The sequence below is a fragment of the Eretmochelys imbricata genome, chromosome 3 (genome assembly GCF_965152235.1).
Source record: "Eretmochelys imbricata isolate rEreImb1 chromosome 3, rEreImb1.hap1, whole genome shotgun sequence".
NCBI classification, from domain to species: Eukaryota; Metazoa; Chordata; order Testudines; family Cheloniidae; genus Eretmochelys; species Eretmochelys imbricata.
In genome coordinates, this window is record NC_135574.1 from 14,192,406 (window position 1) to 14,217,867 (window position 25,462).

Here is a 25,462-nt window from a genome sequence, read left to right on the forward strand (position 1 = left end):
AATAGCTCACCTTACCTGATCACTCTTGTTACAGTGTGTATGGTAACACCCATTGTTTCATGTTCTCTGTGTATATAAATCTCCCCACTGTATTTTCCACTGCATGCATCCGATGAAGTGAGCTGTAGCTCATGAAAGCTTATGCTCAAATAAATTTGTTAGTCTCTAAGGTGCCACAAGTACTTTTCTTTTTCCTATTCCAGCTTAGGGCTCTGGAAGGTTTTAGTCCTTCAAATCCACAACTGGGTTTTCCACATGGTTTCGAGATCATCCATATTAGCTCCAGAACAAGAACGCTGACTGGGCAGATCAGCCATTTCCTTATACAGCTCAGACCTTTGAGCTTGGTCTTCAGTTATGGGTAATCAGCAGGCAATGAACTCCTCCTCAGGGCATAGCTTTGAAAGGCTGGGGTTTTGCATAACCAGGGATGGGAACTAGCATTAACCTTGCCTTAGGGATTCCCCAGGAAATCTACTTAATACCCTTTGACCCAAAAGTCCATACTGGTCAGGCACATTTTCAATATAGTCTTTTGAACTCCTCAGTCTTACATCTGTCACATCACCACCACTCAGGAGGTTACTTACAGTGTCAGCCTGCAATAATATATAAACTAATACAATAAAGGCTTTAAAGGATATTATTGGAAATTACAGGATGTCACAGTAACTATCCTGCCTTCCTTCTCTCCCTCCCTACCCCAACAAGTCTGCTCCTCTCACTCCCCAGTCCTCAGCCTATCCCCTACATGCATCTGCCCCCCCCCCCCCCCCGACCCCTCTTTTCCCTGTTAAATTACTGTGTAGACTTCTGTTGTCGGGCTAGAGCCCAAGCTCTAGGATCTGAAAATCGTTTAAAAAAATGGATGCCCTCAATCAAAACACTTTATTTTGATAACTCTGTTTCACTTTTCACTATTTTTTTTTTTTACTATAAATTAACTGACATTTTGGAATGAAAAGTCATTTCAAACCAAAAATTGGAACTTTTCATTTAGAAAACGTGGAAGTGGGAGGTTTCAACAATTTCAAAACTTGGGGGGGAGGAGGTTTAAATTTTTTTTTGAGCCAGGAAATTTGTCAGATTTCCCACGAATGGGCTCAGTTTCGACAAATCAGCATTTTCCAACAAACAGTGTTTCTTCGGTAAATTCACGACAAACTCCACTGAGTTTCGTGTGTAAAAGACTGTGACAAAGTGATGGGCAAGACAGGAGGGAGCACCAGGGAGTGGTGTTCTGCACTAATTTGAATATGACCCATGCACACCTAGGTATTTAAAGGTATTTAGGCTCCTAACTTCTACTGATCATTTCCTAGAAAGCATCTGAGCCCATGTAACTTCTGTTTAGTAGCACGAGTGAAGCAAAGAGCGAATGAGTGTAGCTAAGCAACTCATTAACATGAGGAGGAGCGTGTTTAAACCCATGTCTCCTCAGACACACCCATTCTTTGCCAACCCTCAACTTTGCAGACCGAAGAGCCTTGGGATTTGTTTCCCCTTCACAGGACTACACCTCGCCTTTGTCCTTTCTCCTGTCAATGTACAGGGGCCTGAGACTTCTCCTCTAATTGACTTCAATGAAGTACCTCCCTATTTACACTAGAATAAGCAGAGAATCCGGCCTGCTATCGCTACTCTCCCTTCCCTTACAAGACAGTGACCTTGCACCCCCTGCTGGGTATCACAGGACTTCCACTCAAAATTGAGTCATTTCACTGTCAGAGCTGCGTTGCTTCTGCTCACCACTCGGTTCCACTCTGGGAGGAACACCACAGGCACCGGTGTCAAAGGAATGGTCATTCTTTGACAAATAGTATCCTGTGTGCTTCCTTATCCTAAAAGATGATTTCACTGTTCACATCTTTTTGTGTTCTGCAGCAGCAGACCCTTTCTCTAAGACTGCCTCATTCCTACTGAGCTGCCTCAGTCTAGACCCGCCCTCTTAAAGAATCCTTGCCCTGACGTGCCTTTCTGGAGACTGGCCCTTTAAATTTGGCAGAGGCAAGCCACTGTAGCCCTAAAATGGCCATTTTGCAAGCAGTTGCTGCATCCTGTAGCTCTCTCTTCCAGCTGATGAGTGTTCTCGGTTCCGCTATGTTCGTCCTTTCTTATTGCTGGGGAAGTGGCATATTCTCCTTCTTCTTTGTTTAAAAGCATCTAATTTGGGGCAGCGGGGTGTCAACTTCCAGTATTATCAGTTGTTTTCTCTTGAGGCACCATCATGAGCTGCACAGAGATTCCAGCATAAAGTCAAAAGCATAAGGAAAAAAATAAAAACCAGTAAATCCTCTTTCAAGCACAGTACTTATTCTTCCACAGTAGTTAAGCTAAAGCTGGTTTCGTTTGGTTTAGGGCAGAGAGGAATCCACTGATATTTTAATTTTCATGAAGTGAAAGTCCTTCAAAACACCTCTTTCCTTGCTGCTTAACTTTAAAAATAAATCATAGTTCTTCACAACATGTCACTCAATTTACGACAGCAATTTATCATAACAGACATCATGACGGCCCTCCTGTACTGATTCCCTATAATACAGGATGAAGCAGGCTTTTCTGCTGTGTTTGTAAAGCCAGCTCTGCTGCTCATTGGGTTGAGGCCTCCCCGTTGTTCGCCTTTGCAGTTGGACAAACACATGCGTTTTCTCTACCCATCCACATCATCGACATGGGGTTTTCGATTGAGTTCTCTGTGTTAAAGAAGTGAGCTCGCCAGCCACAGCAACACTTCATTTGCTTAATTTCACGCCGGAAAGTTTTGCTGAAGACGTAGTAAATGAAAGGGTTATAAGCTGTTGAAGACTTGGCAAACAGACACGGCAGTAGCGTAATGACAGGATGTAGAGATTTGCTGGAGTTAAAGATTGACCAGAAGCTGACTGCTGTGTAGGGTGTCCAGGCACCGAGGAATCCGACGCTGACAAACACAGCCATCTGAAAAAGGCACAGTGTGTTCAGTCCTCAGCTAACACCGCTTTTCCCCTTCCCTGGCTGTGGTACGTCACAGGAGGTATAGTATGGCCAGAGAGTGTGGACCATGGCGGCAAATGGAAGTATAAGGGCCCTGAACTACAACTCTCGTGAGGAACTGCTGACTCAAAATATTTCAGTATTCCATACAGAGAAAACACTTTTTAATGAACAACTTTGTTTAGTCAAAACCTCAATTTTGTCATAAAAAAGCTTTGATGGAAAATTTTTGACCAGCCTTACTCAGCACCATCCGGTCTCTATGTCCATGAAAAATACTGTAGGGCTACAAGGCAGAACCCTACTCAAAATGATACCTTAACATGGTTTAAACCCATTTCAGCATGACTGGAGAGACTTTTATACAAGCATAAATCAGGGGCATTGCTGTATAATGTAGGTCTAACGGGCAGCATAGTACATGAGGTATATAATTCATGGCAGTGTAGTCATGCTGTTGAAACCAATGTGGACCCAAGTGCTCTCTGGATGTCTGTCCACAGTGTTAGTTACATGAATAGAACAAATTAATGAATCATGGCTCTGATCCTGAGGCAGGACACCTTCTGGTAATCATTGCACTCCTGTGATGGGGTGTGTACACCACTCCAGCAAAGAGTGTGTTAGTTGCACCTGGAGTGTGGGCCAGGCCTAATTTAGGATTTGACCCAGCTGGGAAGGAGCTGGGGTGGCTAATAGAGAGGAAGGACTTCAGGGGAGTAAAAGAGAGGCCAGCAGGCCTGAGGGGAGAAGGTTTGGGGGAATTCTGGTAAAAGGCCAGGCGAGATACTGAGAGGGATAGAGCAAGGCCCTGTGGTGAGCCTTGATAGAAAGACAGGAAGCGGCCCTGCAGGGAGAAAGGCCTGGGAGGAGTTGCTTGATATAAGCGTCTGAACAGACTCTGAAGAGAGCTGGGGAAAAAGGCTGAGGGACAGGACAAGGCAGCGAATGGGTACAGGGAAGCAGCAAGGAGCTTGAGGGAGCAAACCTTAGCTGCTTGCTACAGGGTCCCCGACATGGAACCCAGAGGACAGGGTGGGCCTGGGTTCCTCTGCTGGCCACCAAGGAGAGTGTTGTGAAAGCCCCCAGTGAGTGTAAGAACTATTAAAAGCCCAGAGATAAGGGATGGAGGGTCCACTGAGCTCATGGGGGGCTGAAAACCTGGCCTGAGGTCATCATCAACCATTGTTTGTGGGACTCTGTTCCCCCAGAAGGGGACTGAACTTGACCTGGCTGGAGGGCCAAGCCACAAGAAGAAACAAACTCCCGCAATGCCAGATTGGCTGTCAGCAGCAGGCACCGGAGGAACAGAGCCTGCCCTGCTCGGGTGGGAGCGTGCACTGATCGGTGAGTCACGCACAATGCATGAGTGTGTCTATCATGCACCACCTACCCCTGGGATGGGAGGCCAGCTGGGTCTTACCAGTGGTAGGGCATGATCAGAGTGTCATCATTTATCAGAGCATAAATCAAACCCCTATGGACCTAACTACAAGGTCTCCTTTCTGAATTGATGAATGCTGACAAGCATCCCCATCACAAAACCCAGCACTTTGGAATGGCACGAATTGATTTGCCTTGGTCGCCATCTCAGCTGAGGCCAAGAAATGAATGCAGCTGGAGACTCAACAACCCTTGCTGACCAAGGTTGGGGATGGGGAGAACAAATTATGTAAATTTGTAGAACTATGGGGTGGAATCACACAGTAATGACTTTCTCCAAAGAGTAATTAGGCATCAGTGCTTTTATCACTTCTTTCTAATACAGCAATTACTATCTAGAAGACTACATCTCTCCTCATGAGAGGCTGCCACAGCTGCAGTCAGCAGAGGGTAGCAGAGGGTCAGGGCAACTAGAAGGGTATGCCCTATTAGGGCCTGAACCTTTAGAATTTGCTTTTCCTATTGCTCCATGTCCAGGTCAGGTTCGCTAGTGGTCCAGGTGTGCTGCTAGACCCAGCTGTCTCCCTGGTCTCTAGGGACTTAGGAGATGGGTGAGGCTGAAGGATGGTTAGAAGGGGGGGCAGTTCTGGAGGTGATTTGGGTAGTGATGTTTATTAAATTTGGCCAAGATTTTAAATAAATAGGAACCTGATTAGCTGTTTTTTAAGGCTCCTAATAAGTGGCTTGATTTTTCAAAAGTGATGAGCTCTCATCTGTGCTCATTAACTCTAGGCTCCTATAACTGCCAGCCTCGAGTATTAAAAGTTCATGAGTCAGGTCCCTAAAATCAGTAGAACAGCTTTACAAGCTTGAAAATTTTAAAAAAAACTAAACAACACATTCAGGGTTCTCTATTTGCCTTCTAATTCTTGAGCCTTTATGGGTCACCTTTTCCAGCTTTTTCTCTGCAACCATGAGGCTAGAAACTTTTCTTTTAAATAAAAGCTGAGATTCTCAGGTAATCACTCCATAACTCCAGGAGCTGGAACTTTAAGAAAAACACCAAATACTGTGAGACTTGCAATAAAATTGCAAGAATTGACAACACTGACATGTCTAACCTTGTACCTCTCTTAGGCCCAGATCCTCAAAGGTATTTAGGCACCTAACTCCCAATCAGTGGAAATTAGGTGCCTTTGAGGATCTGGGCCTTAAATTAATCTTGGCTATTGTTGCTTCTGGGGTAGTGTTATCCTGGGGTAATTGCTAGAGCCTCCTTATTTTATTATATGTAGTTTCTCAAAGGGTACTCAGAAACTGGGCTAGGCACTTCTGTTTACTGTAGCATACAAGTGAATAAAATAATGACAAATTACACTATGCACCAGCAGGTGAAAGTTGAGGAAATAAAAGTTCTTTGAATTGGAGAGTCCTTTACGTTGGAAAACTTAATGTTTTGTTCCCTAATCTTACAAAATAACATTCAGCCCTTCCATGCTAGGGTTCATCCGCGGTTTTCAAAGCACTTTCCAACATGAATTCATGGATTTCAAGGCCAGAAGGGGCCACTGTGATCACCTAGTCTGACCTGCTGCAGAGCACAGGCTAAAGAACTTCACCCAAATTCTGTATCAAACCCCTATTTTCCATTGGAGACATGGCATGGCTACAACAGTTAAACCACACCGTATGCTTGTGTAGCAGGCAAAACTATCACTTTGCCCACCTTTCCTCTGGAGGAGAGCAGCTTTTTGACAGTGTACATTAACCCACAGCCCAGTGGCTACAGCACTCTCCTGACATGTGGGAGACGCAAGCACAAACCCTTTCTCCGCGTCAGACAGAGGTGGGAATTAAAGCTGGCAGTAGCATAGCTGCGGGGGAGCAGGGCAGCAGCCGCTGCACAAGTGGCGCCTTGTCAATGTCTTGGCGCCTTTTAAATTTCCCCCTGTTGAAGGAACAGGGGGAGCGATCCAAAGAAAAGGCGCCACCCGCTCCGGTGCTTTTACTCACCCGGCGGCGCTCCGGGTCTTTCGCACTGGTTAAAAGGTACGAGCTGTGCACCTGTCAGCTTGTCTGGAGCTGATGCGGGAGGAGTCCTTAGGGGCTTGGAAAGTTGTACTCAATTCTTTATGGCTTCTTAGGCCACAGAAAGGAGTCATCAGAAGCTCTCAGATACTCTGAGTCTCTTATAAAAACAGCGTGGGTGACAGGTATAGTAGGCCAGGGGAGGCTAAGCCTTCCCTAACAGCCAAGTTATGGGTCCGCCCTGAGGCCCCCCTTCCGCAGCCCGTTCTTCCCCTGTGGTCCCGCCCATGCTGCTGGTCTTCCCACCCTCCCTCAGTCTCTCCCTCAAAGCCAGCAGGGCCTAGACTGGGCTAGCTGAGGGGGCTGGGGTTGGAGGGCTGGGACTTGGGCCGGCCGGCGGGCTGGGGCTCAGGGCGGCTGGGACGGAGCTCCTCTGGCCGCTGTGGGAAGCTCGGGGTTCCGGCAGGAAAAGGGGGTGGAATGGAAGGGGTCTCAGGCAGAAGGGGCAGGGCCAGGGGCTAGCCTCCCCGAATAGGGGGGTTCATGCGCCACCCATGAAAAACAGCCTGGCTGGATCAGATTGGAGAAATGCCACAGATCCTCAGATAGGTGCAAAATAAGGTGGGCAAGAGAGTCCCACTCGCTGAGTGTGAAGGGGGCTAGATGGGTTCCTGCAAGGGTCACATCACACAGGGCCCCTGCTTGCTTTGACCTGTTCTGGCTCTTCAGGTAACTCACCAGTGTCAGCCTCCTTTCCAGCTTTGCCGCATTAGGGATCCTGTCAGAGTTCTGTATCTCCTGATATGCTTTGCGAACCTTCCACGCTATGCCCAAGTAACAGCTGAGGATGGTCAGCGCAGGCAGGAGTGTGCACAGAATGAACATGCTCAGGATGAAAGAGAAGCCGTTGGCGGAGTTGTGGAATTCGCTCCACGCTATCGTGCAGGAGATGCCGAACGGTTCGGGGCCATAATAACCCCAACCCAGCAAAGGCAGAATGGCCCAGAGCAGCGAGCCCAGCCAGATGAACGCAATCAAAATGCAAACGGCGTTCTTGTTGATTGTATTGCCTGGAAGAAAAGGAACAGCAAGTCCATCTGAATCTCACGTCAACCCCATGATTTCAGGGCTAGTTTAAAGGAATGAAAGATTTGCTCCGTGGGACCCATTGGGCAGTGCCCTCTGTTTGCCCTCTGATGTATCAGTGTTGCTGCACCGTGCCAACCACAGCGGAAGTCAATGGAGGTGTCCTGGCTTTCACAGCCCTCTGTGCCAGAGCCTCAAACTGGCCTTTTCCCATCCAGTGCAGCCGGGGAATGGTGCTGCGAAGGTGGCTGAGCTATCGCTGAAGCTCCCTGATCGTTGGCTCACTGCGGGTACATCGATGCTCTGATAAAATATCCGCAGCACCAAGTCTCTGAGCCCGGGTCAGCTGACTCGGGCTCAGGCCACAGAGCTGAACATTGCAATGTAGTGGGGAGGGTCTCAGAGCCCAGGCTCCAGCCTGAGCCCAAACATCTACACTGCAATTTTAGAGCCCTGTGATCCCAAATCAGCTTACCCGGGCCAGCTGCAGTGATGCCTAAGGTCTTTTATCACAGTGTAGATGTACCCTGAGTGCCAGGCTAGTCCCTGGAATAACTAAGAGCAGCTGCAGGGCTGCTGCTCTGGAATCATACCAGCCTACAAGGGGCCATTCCAGCAGCCCAGGATCGCCAGAGTGCAGCATTCTGGTTTTACCCCTTTCTCCCAGCCAGATCTTTGCAGGTAAGGGGTGCATGAGTCAGGAAGCAGGTTCCGACCAGCCCAGTTCCCCTGTAGCCAGGAAATCCAGGCCAATGCAAAGTAGCCGTAGCAATGCCAGGAACTAGGCCTTTGTCTCTCATTGGTGCTTTCCTAATGTTACTTGTTAAGTGATGCTCGGTTGAACCAACTCATTCTAGTTAATAGGGCACATGTCGTGGTGGACTCACTCTGCTTCCCCGCACCCCAGAGGCTATTGTCTGTCTCTTCTGTTCTGAAGCCAAGTCGCCGCCTCTACCATATGGTTTCTTTACTCATTTCCCCCTAAAAGCAGCTGACAACACAACTTTTAAGATAATGAAGTGCAGCCTACTTGGAAACAGCTGTCAGTAGCCTGCTGTAGAGGGGCTATCATATTGCTTATAGTTCTGAGTGGCTTCTGCTACACTCTTCCTTCAGGGACCTCAAAGATATCACTTTAATGAAATGCCCAGCTTCCACCCACACAACGAGTGGGGATCCTAACAGGTCACCAAGGAACAGGGATAGACAAACCTTAAAAGAGTCTGAATTTCAGGACAGATAAGCACCAAATTCTGGTCTGAAATCCATCACTATGGCATTATGTGTATTACAGCAGCACCTAGAGGCCCCCTTGTCCAAGGTGCTGTACATGTACTTAGCGAGAGAAATTACAGCCTAAATGGACGAGACAGATAAAGGATGGGAGGAAGGAACCACCTGCATTTACATATGGAGAACTGAGGAACAGAGACTTAGGGCCATATCCACAAAGGTACTGGGGTGATGCAGTTCCTAGCTCCTATGTACCAAGCAGCCTAATGTAATCCACAGTCCTGCATTAGGCGCCTAAGGAAAGGATCCTCAGAAGCCAGCAAGATGAACTGGGAGCCACCTCTGACCTGAAACTGGCTCTCTCAACATAACAGTCCAATGTTCTACTATTGTGGTCCCCAGATGACTCGTCATGACCCAGGTCCACAGGAGCAGCCATGCGTCAGCCCTCCACTTGGCAGCTTGCTGACAACTGCTGACCCCAGGACCTATGAAGTCCTGCCACAGTTGGAAGCTCTGACCCTGAGGTCCTATTGGCAGAGTCCCAAAGCAGCCAATTGGCCTGCCTACCCTATTTAAGCCAGCAACAGGAATAGGAAGCTGTCTGAACAACCGGTTTCACCCTGTCCTGGACTGTGCACCTTGTGCTGCCTCCTCCTCCTGCGTCTCCCACAGCCTGACTTCCTGGCATCCCAACCTGGCTTGGCTCCTCACATCTGATCTCCGGTTTGACTCCTGTCTCTGCCCCCCAGGTCTCCTGACCCAGCCTGACTCTGGTTACCAACTCATGGTTCTGATCCCAAGTTTGTCTCCTGCCTTTGATCTCCCAGTATCCTGACCCAGCTGACTCTCAAATCTTGACTGTGGACTCCAGCTCTGACCACTAGGTCTGGCTTAGGGTGACCAGATAGCAAGTGTAAAAAATCGGGACAGGGGATGGGGGGTAATAGGTGCCTATATAAGAAAAAGCCCCTATAATTGGGACTGTCCCTATAAAATCGGGACATCTGGTCACCCTAGTCTGGCTGCCTATGACCCAGCCTTGACACTCTTCAGTGTTGTATTTTATTACTTACTATTAGATGTGGATGAGTTGGTTACAAGGAACCGGATCACAGCCATCATACACAAGGTCATCATGCTGGAGACGCCGAAGAGGAAACCCATCAGGGCGTAATATATACAGGACGCATCTCCTCCCAGCCAAGCATGGTTCCATGCTGAGGCAATGGCCAGCGGGTACATGCTGATGGCCATTCCAAGATCCGTTACGGCTAAATTTATTATAAGCAGCTCGGGGGACTTGAGATGGGAAGAGCGTTTCACTGCGGTAACAAGGACTGCTGAATTCCCCAGAATCGTCAGGATCCCTGAGAGGGGATAAAACAGTGTAGATAGTAATAATTATCGATGTATTTGTTGACATGCCAGTAATATGCTTGATGCTGTGAAAGACACAACTAGTGCCAGTCATTTGTAAGAGGGCAGTTGCCCTCCCCCAAAACCTTGGTTTGCTCCATTGACTTTTCATAGGTCTATATTCTCCATTATGTCTTTCCGCTTTTCACCCCTCCCTCCTCCACAGACTTTGCAGGATATGAAAATAATCACATATAATATTCTAGATGCTGACATGACTGTGCTTTCCCCACAAGAACTTTTCTGAAAGGACGTCCCTGCAGACACAGAACTAAGGTCGCTGGGAGACTTGGAGGCGTTTGGCTAACGATGTGGCTCTTTGCTCCCTCTAGTGGCTAGACAACATAGAGGGTTGCATCTGCTACTGTAAGCTGCCAGGCCTGGTCATCAAGTTCATGTGGTAGTAATAATAATACTTAGCTCTTATGTAGAGCTTTTCATCAGTAGATCTCAAAGCCCTTCACAGTCTTGAATGCATTTATCCTCATAATTGTGCAGGCGGACCCAGGGTCAGTCCCTGCAGCTGACTTGAACAGACATTGTTAGTGAAGGATGCTGCAGAATTGATCATGGCACTCATTGTTTTGCTGCAGCCAGGCACCTGGCATTTTGTTTTGCCCCCAGTCCTTACTGGGACCTGCCTGCAGCTGCGTCTCTTCTCTCGGGTGGTGTCAGTCTGTTAGAGTCGGTGTAAAAGCAGCGAGAATGAACTAAGAGTCAAACCCAGACCTTCCTGTGGTACCTAGAAGCACTGTTTTTGCCTAGAGGATCTGTGCTGATCCATCTGTATATGATTTGTGTGATATCTTAAAAAACTAAACAACTAGTGCACAGAAATGCACCTGGCTTAAAATATACAGGGCCAGATTCCCTGATATGGTCTGGCTTATTTGCACAGCTCTTGCAGTGCAAAGCAGCCACAAACCTGGCTTCATTGGTCCTTGCTGGAGCCACCCAAAGCTGCCAAGACATACCAATGAATCGGGCCTGTGATGTTCAAAACACAGTGATTTTGGGGCCAGACGTTTGCTTTATTCTGTGACCTTACTGAAGAAAGAGCAGAATTTGACCCTTCACCTAATAAGACTCTTCAGTTTTTGCAATGCTTCTTTTAGTGAAAATCTCCGCTGAATAAACTTCCTTTCTGAAGCTTTAATAGCTCTGCTGACATCATCAGAAAGTTCTCTTTTCTGAACTCAGGACCCAACATTCCCAGGCCTCTACATGCAGAGTTGCAGGACTGGGCTCTGAGTCAGGGTTACCATACGTCTCTTTTTTGAGCCTCCTTTCTCTGTCCAGCGGTATTTTTAAAATAACAGGAAATGTCCCCAGTTTTTGCAGAGCAGACAATCTGCCGTTCCAAAAGAGCCCTGATTGGTCCACTTCCCAATTGGTCCCTCCCCTGCATCTGCAGCTGATTGGTCCTTTCTCCTGTAAGCCACAGCTGCTGGATCCCACCCACCCAGCTCTCAGCCCTCAGGAGGGGGTCCCGCAGGGAGGTGCTGACTAACGTCTGTCATTGCATCTGTCAAGGTTCCTTCCCCACTCTGAACTCTAGGGTACAGATGTGGGGACCTGCATGAAAACCCCCTAAGCTTACTTTTACCAGCTTGGTTAAAACTTCCCCAAGGTACAAACTATTTTACCTTTTGCCCTTGGACTTTATCGCTGCTACCACCAAGCGTCTAACAAATATATAACTGGGAAAGAGCCCGCTTGGAAACGTCTTTCCCCCCAAAATCCTCCCCAAACCCTACACCCCCTTTCCTGGGGAAGGCTTGATAAAGATCCTCACCAATTTGCATAGGTGAACAGAGACCCAAACCCTTAGATCTTAAGAACAACGAAAAAGCAATCAGGTTCTTAAAAGAAGAATTTTAATTGAAGGAAAAAAGTAAAAGAATCACCTCTGTAAAATCAGGATGGTAAATACCTTACAGGGTAATCAGATTCAAAACATGGAGAATCCCTCTCAGCAAAACCTTAAGTTACAAAAAGACACAAAAACAGGAATCTACATTCCATTCAGCACAGCTTATTTTATCAGCCATTTAAACAAAACAGAATCTAATGCATATCTAGCTAGATTACTTACTAAGTTCTAAGACTCCATTCCTGTTCTGTTCCCGGCAAAAGCATCACACAGACAGAGAGACCCTTTGTTTCTCCCCTCCCCCAGCTTTGAAAGTATCTTGTCTCCTCATTGGTCATTTTGGTCAGGTGCCAGCGAGGTTATCCTAGCTTCTTAAGCCTTTACAGGTGAAAGGGTTTTTCCTCTGGCCAGGAGGGATTTAAAGGGGTTTACCCTTCCCTTTATTTTTATGACACGCCTCCCAAATCACAGATAGGGTGAAACGCTGACTGTGATTTCTTCCTGGAGCTCTAGGGGAAAACAGAGTTAATAAGACACATGCACCTCTGAATATACTACCAAGTATATAAAGACTAACAATATTTTCCACATCTCAAAGACGATTTTAACCAGTTGATTCTGGGAAACTTTCACGGGAGAGTGCATCAGCCACTTTGTTAGAAGCTCTTGAGATGTGTTGGATGTCTAAATCAAAGTCTTGGAGAGCTAAACTCCACTGAATAAGTTTTTTGTTATTTCCCGTGGCGGTATGAAGCCACTGTAGCGCAGCATAGTCTGTTTGCAGATGGAAACACCGTCCCCAAACATATGGGTGTAGCTTTTCCAGAGCGTAGCCAATGGCATAACATTCTTTTTCACTGACTGACCAAAGGAGTACTTGTGGCACCTTAGAGACTAACCAATTTATTTGAGCATAAGCTTTCGTGAGCTACAGCTTATGCTCAAATAAATTGGTTAGTCTCTAAGGTGCCACAAGTACTCCTTTTCTTTTTGCAAATACAGACTAACACGGCTGTTACTCTGAAAACTGACTGACCAGTTGCTTTCCCTCTCAGACATCTTCTTGCTGAGAAACACTGCAGGGTGGAATTCTTGATCAGGTCCTTCCTGCATTAAAACTGTTCCCACACCACGCTTGGACGCATCTGTGGTTACTAGGAATGGTTTGTCAAAGTCTGGGGCCCTTAGCACAGGGTCAGACATGAGTGTCACTTTAAGCTGGTTAAAGGTCTTCTGACACTCTTCGGTCCGCTAAACGGCATTTGGCTGTTTCTTTTTGGTTAGGTCTGTCAGTGGGGCGGCGATTTGGCTGTATTGTGGTACAAATCACCTGTAATATCCGGCCAAGCCTAAGAAGGATTGGACCTGTTTCTTTGATTTTGGGACAGACCACTTTTGGATAGCATCCACTTTGGCCTGTAGGGGGTTGATAGTTCCTTGACCCACCTGTTGTCCAAGGTAAGTCACCCCGTTTAGGCCTATTTGACACTTCTAAGCCTTAACAATTAGTCCTGCCTCCCTTATGCGCTCGAAGACTTTTTGTAGATGTTCCAGGTGTTCTGTCCAGGAATCCAAAAATGTGGCCACATCGTCAAGGTAGGCGACTGCATATTCTCCTAATCCCGCTAGGAGACCATCTACAAGTCTTTGGAAGGTGGCGGGTGATTTCCGCAGCCCGAAAGGGAGTACATTAAATTCATACAGCCTGACATGTGTGGTGAAGGCTGACCTTTTCTTGGTGGTTTCATCTAGCGGTACCTGCCAGTACCCCTTGGTTAAGTCCAAGGTAGAGATGAACTGGGCCGTCCCAGTTTCTCTAATAGTTCATCTGTGCGGGGCATTGGATAGTTGTCTGGGCGAGTTACAGCATTTAGCTTACGGTAGTCCACGCAAAAACGTATCTCCCCATCTGTTTTGGGAACTAGAACCCCTGGAGATGCCCATGCACTGCCAGAGGGGCGGATTACACCCATCTGTAACATATCCTGGATCTCCAGTTCTATAGCAGTTTTAGCTTGAGGAGACACCCGGTAAGGTTGGACTTTAATTGGGTGAGCATTACCTGTGTCAATGGAGTGGTATGCCCATTCAGTCAGTCCTGGGGTGGCTGAGAACGTCAGCGCGTAGCTAGTGCACAGCTCCTGGATCTGCTATCGCTGCATACGCCCAAGGGTCATGGAGAGGTTCACCTCTTCCACGCCACCAGCACTTTTCCCTTCATAGTAAACACCTTCAGGCCCCTCAGCCTCATCTCCTCCCTGGGCTGTAAACTGACAAACCTTTAATTCTCTGGAATAAAAGGGCTTTAGAGAATTAATATGGTACACCTTAGGCTTTCGGTTGGAGGTGGGGAATGCTATGAGATAATTAACAGCTCCCAGGTGCTCCTGGACCATGAATGGCCCTTCCCACGACACTTCCATTTTATGGGCCTGGAGCGTCTTTAAGACCATGACCTGGTCCCCTACTTTAAAGGAACGCTCTCTGGCATGTTTATCATACCAGGCTTTTTGCTCTTTTTGAGCATCCTGTAGGTTTTCTTTAGCAAGGGCTAGAGAGGTTCGGAGGGTATTTTGTAGGTTGGTTACAAAGTCCAGAATGTTAGTTCCTGGAGAAGGTGTAAACCCCTCCCATTGCTGCTTCACCAACTGTAATGGCCCCTTAACCTTGCGGCCATATACAAGTTCAAATGGCGAAAACCCTAAACTGGGGTGTGGTACAGCTCTGTAGGCAAAGAGCAACTGCTGCAACACTAGGTCCCAATCATTGGAGTGCTCATTTACGAATTTATGTATCATGGCCCCCAAAGTTCCATTAAACTTCTCCACCATGCCATTTGTTTGATGGTGGTAAGGAGTGGCAACCAAGTGATTTACCCCATGAGTTTCCCAAAGGCTTTCCATAGTTCCTGCCAGGAAATTAGTTCCTGCATCTGTGAGGATGTTGGAGGGCCATCCTACCCTGGCAAAAATGTCTGCTAGTGCCTGGCACACACTTTTAGCCCTGGTGTTGCTTAGAGCTACTGCTTCCGGCCATCGGGTGGCAAAATCCATGAAAGTCAGTATGTACTGCTTCCCTCTGGGTGTCTTTTTCAGAAAAGGACCCAGAATATCCACAGCTACTCCCTGAAATGGAACCTCAAGGATGGGGAGTGGCTGGAGAGGGGCTTTGACCTGGTCTTGGGGTTTTCCCACTCTTTGGCATACCTCACAAGACCAGACATAGGTAGAGACATCCTTGCCCATTCCCTCCCAGTGGAATGACCTCCCCAAACGGTCTTTGGTCCTGTTCACCCCCAGCATGGCCACTAGGATGATCGTGGGCTAAGCTCAAGAGCTTTACCCGGTACTTAGTTGGAACCACCAACTGTCTCTGAGGATGCCAGTCTTCCTGCTGTCCACCAGAAAGAGTTTCCTTATATAAAAGTTCTCTTTCTACAACAAACCTGGATCGATTAGAAGAGCTGAGAGGCAGTGGGTTGCTCCGGGCCATCGTCCAAGCTCTCTGGAGGCTTTCATCTGCTTCCTGTTCGGTCTGGAACTGTTCCCTTGATGCTGGAGACATCAGTTCCTCATTGGATTGTGGACCTAGGCTTGGTCCCTCTGGAAGCGATGTAGGGGATGGTGCTGTTTCCGTTGACTTTGAACCGCTCTCTGCTGGTGCACTATGTTGGGGTTCAGGCTCCGGCTGAGCCTCTGGTGTAGGGTTATCGGCTGCTGCCGGTTCAGGTTTGCTGGGGCCTTCTGGTGTTGGAGTTGCAAGTACTGGATTCAGTGCTGGCAATGGGTCTGGTGCTGGTTGTTCCGCCAGTTCTGGTTCTGGGACTGGCTCTGTCTGGGTCTCTGGGACTGGATCCACTACTGCTGTTGCAGACATGGACCCAGACCCCAGGCCAATCACCTCTGACCGGGTCCTGGTAGAAATTTCCAGAACAGAGCTAGGCGTGACGGCTTGTTTAGCCTGGCTGTAGGTGTCCATTCCCACCCTCTTGGCTAGCTTCACATGATTGGCCAAGTCTTCCCCCAACAGCATGGGGATGGGATAATCATCATAGACTGCAAAAGTCCACGTTCCTGACCAGCCCTTTTACTGGACAGGCAACTTGGCTGTAGGCAAATTGACTTGAAGGGTTGAATGGTCACTTGGATCTCTGGGTTGATTAAATTGGGGTCCACTAAGGAAACATGGATAGCAGACACTTGTGCTCCAGTGTCCCTCCACGCGGTGACCTTCTTCCCGCCCACACTCACAGTTTCCCTCCACTCCGAGGGTATCTGGGAGGTATCTGGGCCTGAGGACCTCTGGTATGATTCCAGTGCAATGAACTGTAATCTGTTGGGGTTCTTTGGGCAGTTGGCCTTTACATGCCCCGGCTCGTTACATTTAAAACATCGTCCAGCTGAGGGGTCACTGGGGCGAGGTGGGTTGCTGGAGAACGGTGTGGCGGGATGATAAGGTGTCTGGAGGGTTCCTTGGGGGGTAGTTGGGGCCTTGGGCTGCCCCCGGTAGTAGGGTGTGGTCTGAGGTTGTCCCTTCTGGTATCTGCTCCAACTGCGACCAGTTTTTTTCTTTTCTGCCACCTCCACCAATCTGGCTCCAATCTCTCCTGCCTCAATTACAGTTTTGGGCTTCCCACCTAGGATGTATCTTTCTATTTCCTCAGGAACACCCTCTAAGAACTGCTCCATTTGCATTAGGAAGGGCAAATCTTCTGGAGATTTAACACTTGCTCCCGATATCCAGGCATACCAATGTTTCACAATGTGGTAGGCATGTCGGGTAAATGACACGTCTGGTTTCCACCTTAGGGCTCTGAACCACCAACAGGAATGCTTGGGTGTTAGCCCCATTCTGACTCTTGCCTTGGTTTTAAACAGTTCGTACTGGTTCATGTGTTCCTTAGCTGAGGTGGCGGCTGAAATGCCTAAGGGTCCACTGAGCTGCGGCCTCAGCTCTACCATGTATTGGTTTGTAGAGATGCTGTACCCAAGGCAGGCTCTTTCAAAATTTTCTAAGAAGGCCTTGGTATCATCGCCTGCCTTGTAGATGGGGAACTTTCTGGGATGGGAAGTGGTACGTGGAGAAGGATTGCTAGGGTTTGTTGGTATATTCTGCTGAGCCTTTGCCTTCTCCATCTCCAGTGCATGCTTCTTCTCTTTTTCTTTCACCTCCAGTTCTTTGTCCCTTGCCCCCATAGCTCTCCTTTGGGCAGCCTCTTGGTTTTTTTCTGTCTCTCTCGCTTCCTCCACTTCTCTCCTGTGGGCAGCCTCTTTGGCTGTTTCTGCCATTGGCACTGTCATGTTTGCCTCTCTGTTTTTAACTAACTTTACACCCGAGAGTTAGAAATAAAACAAACAAAAAACTTGGCTTGTAAAATTTTGCTGTGCTGTAATATGATACCTATATTCTCTGATAGTGATTGTCAGCCTACAGAAAAATCCTTAAAAAAAAACCTAACACCTTTGTCTCCAGGTAAATAGACAGAAAACCCCTCTAGTTGCTTTTAGGTAAAAAACAACTTCAGGTCTGTGAAGACTTGTGAATTTCCCTGTAGGAGGTTAACTACCCTGTCTTTAGGTAGAGAAAACTCCAGCTTACAAAAGACAATCCCCTTTTGTCTCTGCTCTAGCCCCCAAGCAGAGAAAAAAAAAAAACTAACTGCTTTCAGCTTAAAACCTGCTTTCGAGCAGCCCAAAGGGAAAAAAAATATTTACTTTTAAAATCTGTGCTTCTGGTTCAAAAAAATCTCAAATTGATCTCAAAATGATTTCAAGTCAATCCCACCACTCTGCCACTATGTCAAGGTTCCTTCCCCACTCTGAACTCTAGGGTACAGATGTGGGGACCTGCATGAAAACCCCCTAAGCTTACTTTTACCATCTTAGGTTAAAACTTCCCCAAGGTACAAACTATTTTATCTTTTGCCCTTGGACTTTATCGCTGCCACCACCAAGCATCTAACAAATATATAACTGGGAAAGAGCCCGCTTGGAAACATCTTTCCCCCCCAAAATCCTCCCCAAACCCTACACCCCCTTTCCTGGGGAAGGCTTGATAAAAATCCTCACCAATTTGCATAGGTGAACAGAGGCCCAAACCCTTAGATCTTAAGAACAATGAAAAAGCAATCAGGTTCTTAAAAGAAGAATTTTAATTGAAGAAAAAAAGTAAAAGAATCACCTCTATAAAATCAGGATGGTAAATACCTTACAGGGTAATCAGATTCAAAACATGGAGAATCCCTCTCAGCAAAACCTTAAGTTACAAAAAGACACAAAAACAGGAATCTACATTCCATTCAGCACAGCTTATTTTATCAGCCATTTAAACAAAACAGAATCTAACGCATATCTAGCTAGATTACTTACTAAGTTCTAAGACTCCATTCCTTTTCTGTTCCCAGCAAAAGCATCACACAGACAGAGAGACCCTTTGTTTCTTCCCCCCCTCCAGCTTTGAAAGTATCTTGTCTCCTCATTGGTCATTTTGGTCAGGTGCCAGCGAGGTTATCCTAGCTTCTTAAGCCTTTACAGGTGAAAGGGTTTTTCCTCTGGCCAGGAGGGATTTAAAGGGGTTTACCCTTCCCTTTATTTTTATGACAGCATCTTTGGCTTGCAACAGCCACCCTGCCACCATGAAAGGGAGTGACACTGCCCGTCACCCCCAGTGAGTACCCCCACCGCAGGTACCCCCTCCAGCTCCTCCCACTCCAGCAGTGTCCTCTTTTTGGGAACCTGAAATATGGTAACTCTAGCTGGCCTGATTGGTCATTATGCTAAGTGCCACCTGGGTTATTCAGAGTGCATTCAACACCCCTTGAGATTGGATGCTACTCAACACCATGTAGCATGGTGTCCATTATGTCCACATGGCATGCTTCATATTTCTCCCAAGCCCATAATAATGATTTAACATCAGAGTTTGTTCCTTTGCACTATGGCTATGGCTAGACTAGGAGCTAAGGGTGGGGTGTTAGTTAGCTAGATGACACTGAAAATTCTAGCCACGCAAAGTAATTGTACTTTTAGTATGTGCTAAACTGTTAGGGAAGCACAGGCTTTAACTGGACCAGCTTAGCACGTGCAAAAGTATAACTAACCTTGTTTGGACTGGAGTTTCACAAGGTGTCAGACTGAGCTAACTAACATTCTATTCAATCCAGTATCAGTCCTTATTCCACCCACATCAGGGTAGTATCTGAGCACCTCACTCAGTTAAATCCTAGGCTGAACTAAGAATCTATTGTTAAGGGACAGGCTATTTTAATGATGAAAATAGTTACAAGTTGCAAATTCCTATAAAAGCCTAAGAGGAGCACAGGGGATGATAAAAGTAACAATGCCGTCCCCTCTTTCCTGGAGGATGTTTTCACCTAGCAAACTGCTACACTCTAGTGTCATTTTTCTTGCCAAAATATCACTAAAGCCTGCCCAAAATACCCAGAGCAAACAATTGGGTCTGTTTTCTTTTCAAGCAAGTACGGTTCTGTAGCAACGAGTTTAATCTAAAGTTTTACTGTGAACATGCTCTCTAAAGTCAGCAATGAAAAGAGGAAACAACAGATTCTCATTATTTACAATGCCTTCCCTTTAGCTGTAAAAGCAAGACTGTAGCAGTGTGTTCATGAAAAAGATGCAGTGATGTATTTATAGGGGAAGAAGTCAGGGAAATTTCCAACCTCTGAAAAATACACAGTGTTCCTTGTTTTCCATAGATCCCCAGCTGGGGAACATATTTCCCCCTCCTCTGTAACACTTCACATTATCATTTCCGAAATACACCTTGATTTGCTATTTCCCTCTCTCTCCTATTTTGAGGCTAGGAATTTAGACTGGGATTTTCCAACGAGCCTAATGGAGCTAAGCAGTCAAATCCTATTGAAATTCAGTGACAGTTGGGTGCCTAACACCCGTAGGCTCTTTGGAAAATCCCAGCCTTAATGAACAGATCACTAAGATGCTATTCGGAAGCATGCAAGAAACCCACAAGTAATAAGGATCGTGAGCTGAAGCCACACTCTGTGTGGTATATATGTATGGTGTACCCATGTACTTCATTGTAAATCTACCTTCAAAAACACAAATAGCCAGCTATATAAAACTCACATGCTATTTGAAAACCCTCTCGCCCTTTTATACAAGCTTGTCCTATTAAAGCAGAGCTGTTCTTAAAAAGAAATGATACCCCTAAGCAACTCTAGGATCAGACAAAAGATGCTGTTCTGTACAGACCCCCACAAAACTGCCTCTGTTTTTGATCATCAAAGTGACCCATAGAACTCCAGCACCGGGATGCTGAAATGGAGGCAGGTGGTTTACAATCTTGGTTCTGCAGAGGAGACCTTCTGCTGGCAAAAGTTAATTTATCAAAATTATGGGCAACAAATTCTGGAAGGGATAGTAAACATTGCGCATCAGGGCTCAAGCCAATCTCTAACTATTAGAGACCAGGATGAGACCAGGGGTGGGATAAAGGGCAGATTATCCCGTCTGCCTATTCTTGCACCTTCCTCTGAAGCTTGTGGTGCTGGCCACTGTCAGAGACAGGACACTGAACTAGATGGACCATGGGTCTGATTCAATCTGGCAGTTCCTGTTCCCTAAACAAGCATCGGTGACTGAGGAGGGAGAACTCACCTATGATCAGAAGAAACACTCCTGCTCCGTAATCCACTGTGGGGTGGAGTTTGGAGAGATATTGCTGCTCCATGGCCCCTTGTGGAAGTACAGTAGGTAAAGATTTAAATCAAAGGCAAAGCAATGCTAGTAGGGACGGTGAAGAGGCTCTTCCTCATGGTGTGTGTGGCATTTGTCCACAGGTGCAGGCAGAGAGGTGGGGTGCAGTCAATGTGAAGGGTCCCCCCTGTGCATTCTCATCTCTCCATTTCCCTTGTGCTCCCTGGCAGCAGATGAGGAGAGTGGAGATGGGGAAAGCTCTCCTCCCTAGGGAGTGTCAGAGCTCGGCACACTCACAGCCTGACTGGCTACCAGAGCCTCCCTCCACCCACACCCGCTCTGCTCTCTGGCTTGTCAAGCAACCTCTCCGTGCAAATCCCCTCTCTGTGCACTGCAGTGGGCAAAAAGCAATTGCAGCTCATCCAACAGCAACTCTAGGGAACTAGACGCTCTGGAGCAGGGGGCTTTTTATTGCTTTATGTCTGAGGCATGGAGATGAGAGGGCTGAGGAGGTTTCTCTTTGCTCTGCCCTGTTACAAGAGGCAGGGTACGGCTGCAGTGCATGGGGGTCGCAGTCCCACTCCAGCAGGCAGGGCTTCTGGAGGCTGGTTATAGAACGTCTGAGCACAATTCAAGGATTGTGCAGTGCATGAAGCAGCAAAGACCCAGGACAGAACTAACTGTTCTGAGTCACTCTGGATAGGTGTGTAATTACTGGGAATGGGCCCAAACCGAAATCCCAGATCTAAAACCCCAAATCACGAGGGGTTTAGCATCACGTCCACATTTTGCAGCTGGCTCCTCTTTATAATAGTCCGCACCTCAACTCCAGATTCCCAGACCAGAATAAATATGGCAGAAGTTTGGCTCCAGATCCGAAACTTGTAGAGTGGATTCCTGCCTAGTCACTTATATATGAAGGTCCTGATTTTTCAGAAGAACCCTCTGATTTTGTACATGCATTTTAAATATCAATCTTGCAGGTACATTTTATAGCACTTATCAGGTGTCTGACTACCAGATGTGTGAGGGTAGCCAGGTAGATGGACATCAAATAATAAGTGCTATAAAAGAGCCCAGGTATTTGTGGGTGTAAAATTGGAGAATGAATTGAGGCACTTTTGATAATTAGAAGGTGGTCTAAAGATCCCTTCTACTTGCAGATTTGGCCTCTGCCATGGACAGGGGAGGTTAGCCTAGCTCAGAGGTCCCCAAAGTGTCGGGCATGACCTTAGGGGGGCATGGCGGAACCTTCGGGGGGGGCGCAGCAGGGCCTGGGCCAACCCCAATGTGGGGGGGGGAGCACCACCCAGCCCTTCCCCACCCCCAGTTCTGCTCTGGTCCCACCCCCAGCTGCATCCCCAGCTGCCAGCCCTGCATCTGGTCCTGTCCCTAGGCTCGGCACAGCTCCGCTCCCAGTAGGGCTGCCAGGCATCTGGTTTTCAACCAGACTGCCCAGTCAAAAAGGAACCCTGGCAGCTCTGGTTGGCACCACCAACCGGGCCAGTAAAAATTTGATCGGCGGCACAGCCCGGAGTCCCCTCCCACTCCCAAACTCCCTCCTGGAGCCCACACACACACACACACTACCCAAACCCCTCATCCCCAGCCCCACCCCGGAGCCCATACCCCCAGCCAGAGCCCACATCCCCTCCTGCACTCTGAGCCCCTTGGCCCCAGCCTGGACCCCTCTCCTGTACCCCAAACCCCTTATCCGCAGTCCCCACCCAGATCCCGCACCCCCAGCCGGAGCCTTCACCCCCCTCCCTCACCCCAACCCCCTGCCCAAGCTCAGTGAAAGTGAGTGAGGGTGGGGGAAAGCGAGCGATGGAGGGAGGGGGGATGGAGTGAGGGGGGGGGCCTTGAAGGGGCAGAGACTCAGGGAAGGGCAGCCCCATACCAGCCCCCATCCTCAGCCCTGCTCCTGGCCCCAGACCGACACCCAGCTGTGACACCAGCCTTGGCCCCCTTACCCTGTCCGCATTCCTCCCGAGCTACATCTCTGCTCCTGGCCACACCTCCAGGGCAGGGCAGGGGAGGGCAACCTTCAAAAGTTTGGGGACCACTGGCCTAGCCTCTGGCACTGCCCTCAAGGGACTCTACCAGATGTGAATCCAGGTATCCATGCATGAAGAGCAAGCAGGTGGAGTGACAGGTATCTGCTCCTCCTCTCCAAAGGCTCATATCTGCAGGGTCCCACAGGGATCTGTACTATCCCCTCTTCTCTTTAATATCCCCATGACACCACTGGAGAGAGAGTGAGATGCCGGGTTCTCAGCTGCCTACAGTATTCTGGTGACACTCACCTATATATTTAATTCTCAACTGATGCAAGCCTCACACCCTTTTTAAACAAAGTTGTCCTTTTAAAGCAGAGCTGTCATCAAGAAACCCTAAAGCTACTCAAGGATCAGACCAAAGATGCTCTCCTGTACAGAATCTCATGAAACTGTGCCTCCCTTCTCTTGAAAGGCAAAGTGACCCACGGAGCTCCAGCAGGGGGGTCCTGAAAACGGGAGCAGAATGCCTACAGGAAATTAGCTCTTAGATGAAGAGCAGCTCGCTCAAGCTAAACCCAGGCAAGATGGAAGTAATGCTGGTAGGAAAAGGGAAGCGCTTTGAAGAGCTTACCAAGGCTTGTCTCTAACTTCCATGAAGGTATATTGCCACAACAAAGTGGTGCAAAGCCTCAGGTTCCTGTTTGACTCCCTGCTAAGCCCGTTTGATCAGGTAGCATCAGTTTCTAGAAATGCCTTCTTTCATCTCTGGCTTGCTAGGAAACTTTGTCCCTTCCTCCCAGATGAGGAGCTGGCAACATGCATTTGTCACCCCCAGGCTGGGTTCCTGTAGTTGATCGTATCTGAAGCGGACCGTGAAGACAATGCACAAGCCGCAACTGAATGTAGCTGTTTGCGGCTGAATGTAGCATCTGGTCCCTGCTCTCCCCGCCAGGAGCACAGCCAGCTTCTGATATCAGTTCAAGGCCTTGGTGCTAATTTTCAAAACAACTAACGGCTCAAGCCTCAGCTTCATCAAAGACTTAATTTCAGTCTTGAACCCCCATGACAGCTGTGCTCCTCTGGCCCACAGCAGGCCACCAAGCCCAGGATGAGGCGTGTGAGAACTGGGGACAAAGTGTTCTCTGTCCAGGGGATCTGGCTACAGAACTCTCACAGGGTGACACTGTCCCTTTAAGAAGAAAGAGCTCAGTGCACCTGTGACTATCAGCTGACCTCCAATCACCTGGGTCATATAAATGGAGAAAGACTGAGCCAGTCCAGGGTTCGGTTAGGAAAAGGGGTAGGTGAGAGCTGCCTGAGAACAAGAAAGTGGCAGGTGAAAGCTGCCAGAGACTGGAAGTCCCCAGGAAGTCCCCGAAGGAAGCTGTAGTTGGTTCCTGGGGAACGCTGAAGAGCAGCAAGAGTGGTTTGCTAGCTAATATCCCCAATGCAGCAGGAGTTGCCTGCTGACTTCAAAGCTGGAAAGTTGAAGCTGTGGGCCAGAGAGGGCTGAAGCAGATGTGGCAATTCCTTACTACATGGGGAAACTTTACTGCATTAAGTGTATGTATCCTTGTGGGCCAGGGATTGTGTGTAATTATGTGGAGGAGGGTGACCACAGCCTTCTAGGAACTATGAACAGTGGGGGGTGATTAGGCAAAGTCACCCGAGTTGTGTAACCTCTCCAGAGAGGTACTACCACGGGGAGAGGCTCACTATGCTGAGTCCAATAGAATTTTCCAGAGACCAACAGACAAAGATAGAACTTCTGAATAAATAGCTTGAGTTTAAATTGACTCAGGGGCTTTCTTTTTGATCCAGCAAATGGGCAGGACTGTCTGCCCATGGGTGGGGGGGAATCCTTAGGGAAGGTTGGGAAGGACTGACATCTGCCAGAGCCTGAGGTCAGGGTGATCTCAGGTAAACTTTTTGCAAACATGTAGGTTCTTTTATTATTCTGATGTTTTCTGTTATGCTTTTACCTGAAGAATAAGTGTGGGCACTTATAACTGTGGGCAATTATGCTGTTTATAGCGTCTGAGGAGTGGGGAAAGCAGGCCTGCTTGGGCCATCTGACTTGCTGGGGAACTCGCAGTGTAGGCAGGGAACTGTGCAGCCTGGAAAAACCCCAGTCAGGATGGAGACACAGGTCTCTGCCAAAGAGAGTAGATGGCTGGAGAGCCAGGATCCTAGAGTGGGTGGCCTCAAGGGGGAAATACAAGTGCAGTTCCCCTGAAATGTGATAGCAAGGGAGCAGCTGAGGGGCTTAGGCACTGATGCCTCCAGGCTGGAGTGGGCTGAGGGCCTGGGGGAATGGTGGATGCTCCCCTGGTAAGGATGAATCCCCAGCTGAGAGGCTATGGGGTTTCAACTGGGAAGAGTGGGGTTGCCCTCCACCTGTAAGCGCTGACGGTCCTAAAAAAAAGGACAGGAGAAGGCCAAAGAAGAGCCTGGGTGGTGCTGAAAGATGCTGGAGCATGGTATGAGCTATGTTGATGGACAACAGGATGTGAGATTTTAAGGATTATATCCATGGGATGTGAGAAATGGACTATGTTTGGGACTTTCGTTATGGATTCTTTGTACTATTTATGGTAATAAACTGGCTCCCAGGAGGATATTAGTGAGTCAAGAAAGCTTGCATGGTGCTCCCTCTGAAGAAGGGAAGCTGAGGGAGATTTCCATTCTGCTATGGCCTGATGCTGGAGGGTGCTCCAGGTGGGGCTGCACTGTGACAGGAACAATCTTCCAGAGGAGAACAGGCAAATCCAGAGTCTGCCCATCTTCAGGAA

General features: G+C 48.0%; 1 protein-coding gene across 1 annotated transcript; it reads right to left on the reverse strand.

The window, feature by feature from the left end:
- Nucleotides 1–2,589: 2,589 nt before the first annotated feature.
- LOC144261886 (opsin-5-like) lies at nt 2,590–20,704 on the reverse strand. Its single transcript, XM_077811458.1, has 4 exons — nt 20,632–20,704; nt 9,780–10,073; nt 7,123–7,454; nt 2,590–2,937 (listed from the first exon to the last, which is right to left on the reverse strand). Exons 1-4 carry the CDS (start codon nt 20,702–20,704, stop codon nt 2,590–2,592), a joined length of 1,047 nt encoding a protein of 348 aa, XP_077667584.1.
- Nucleotides 20,705–25,462: the final 4,758 nt, after the last annotated feature.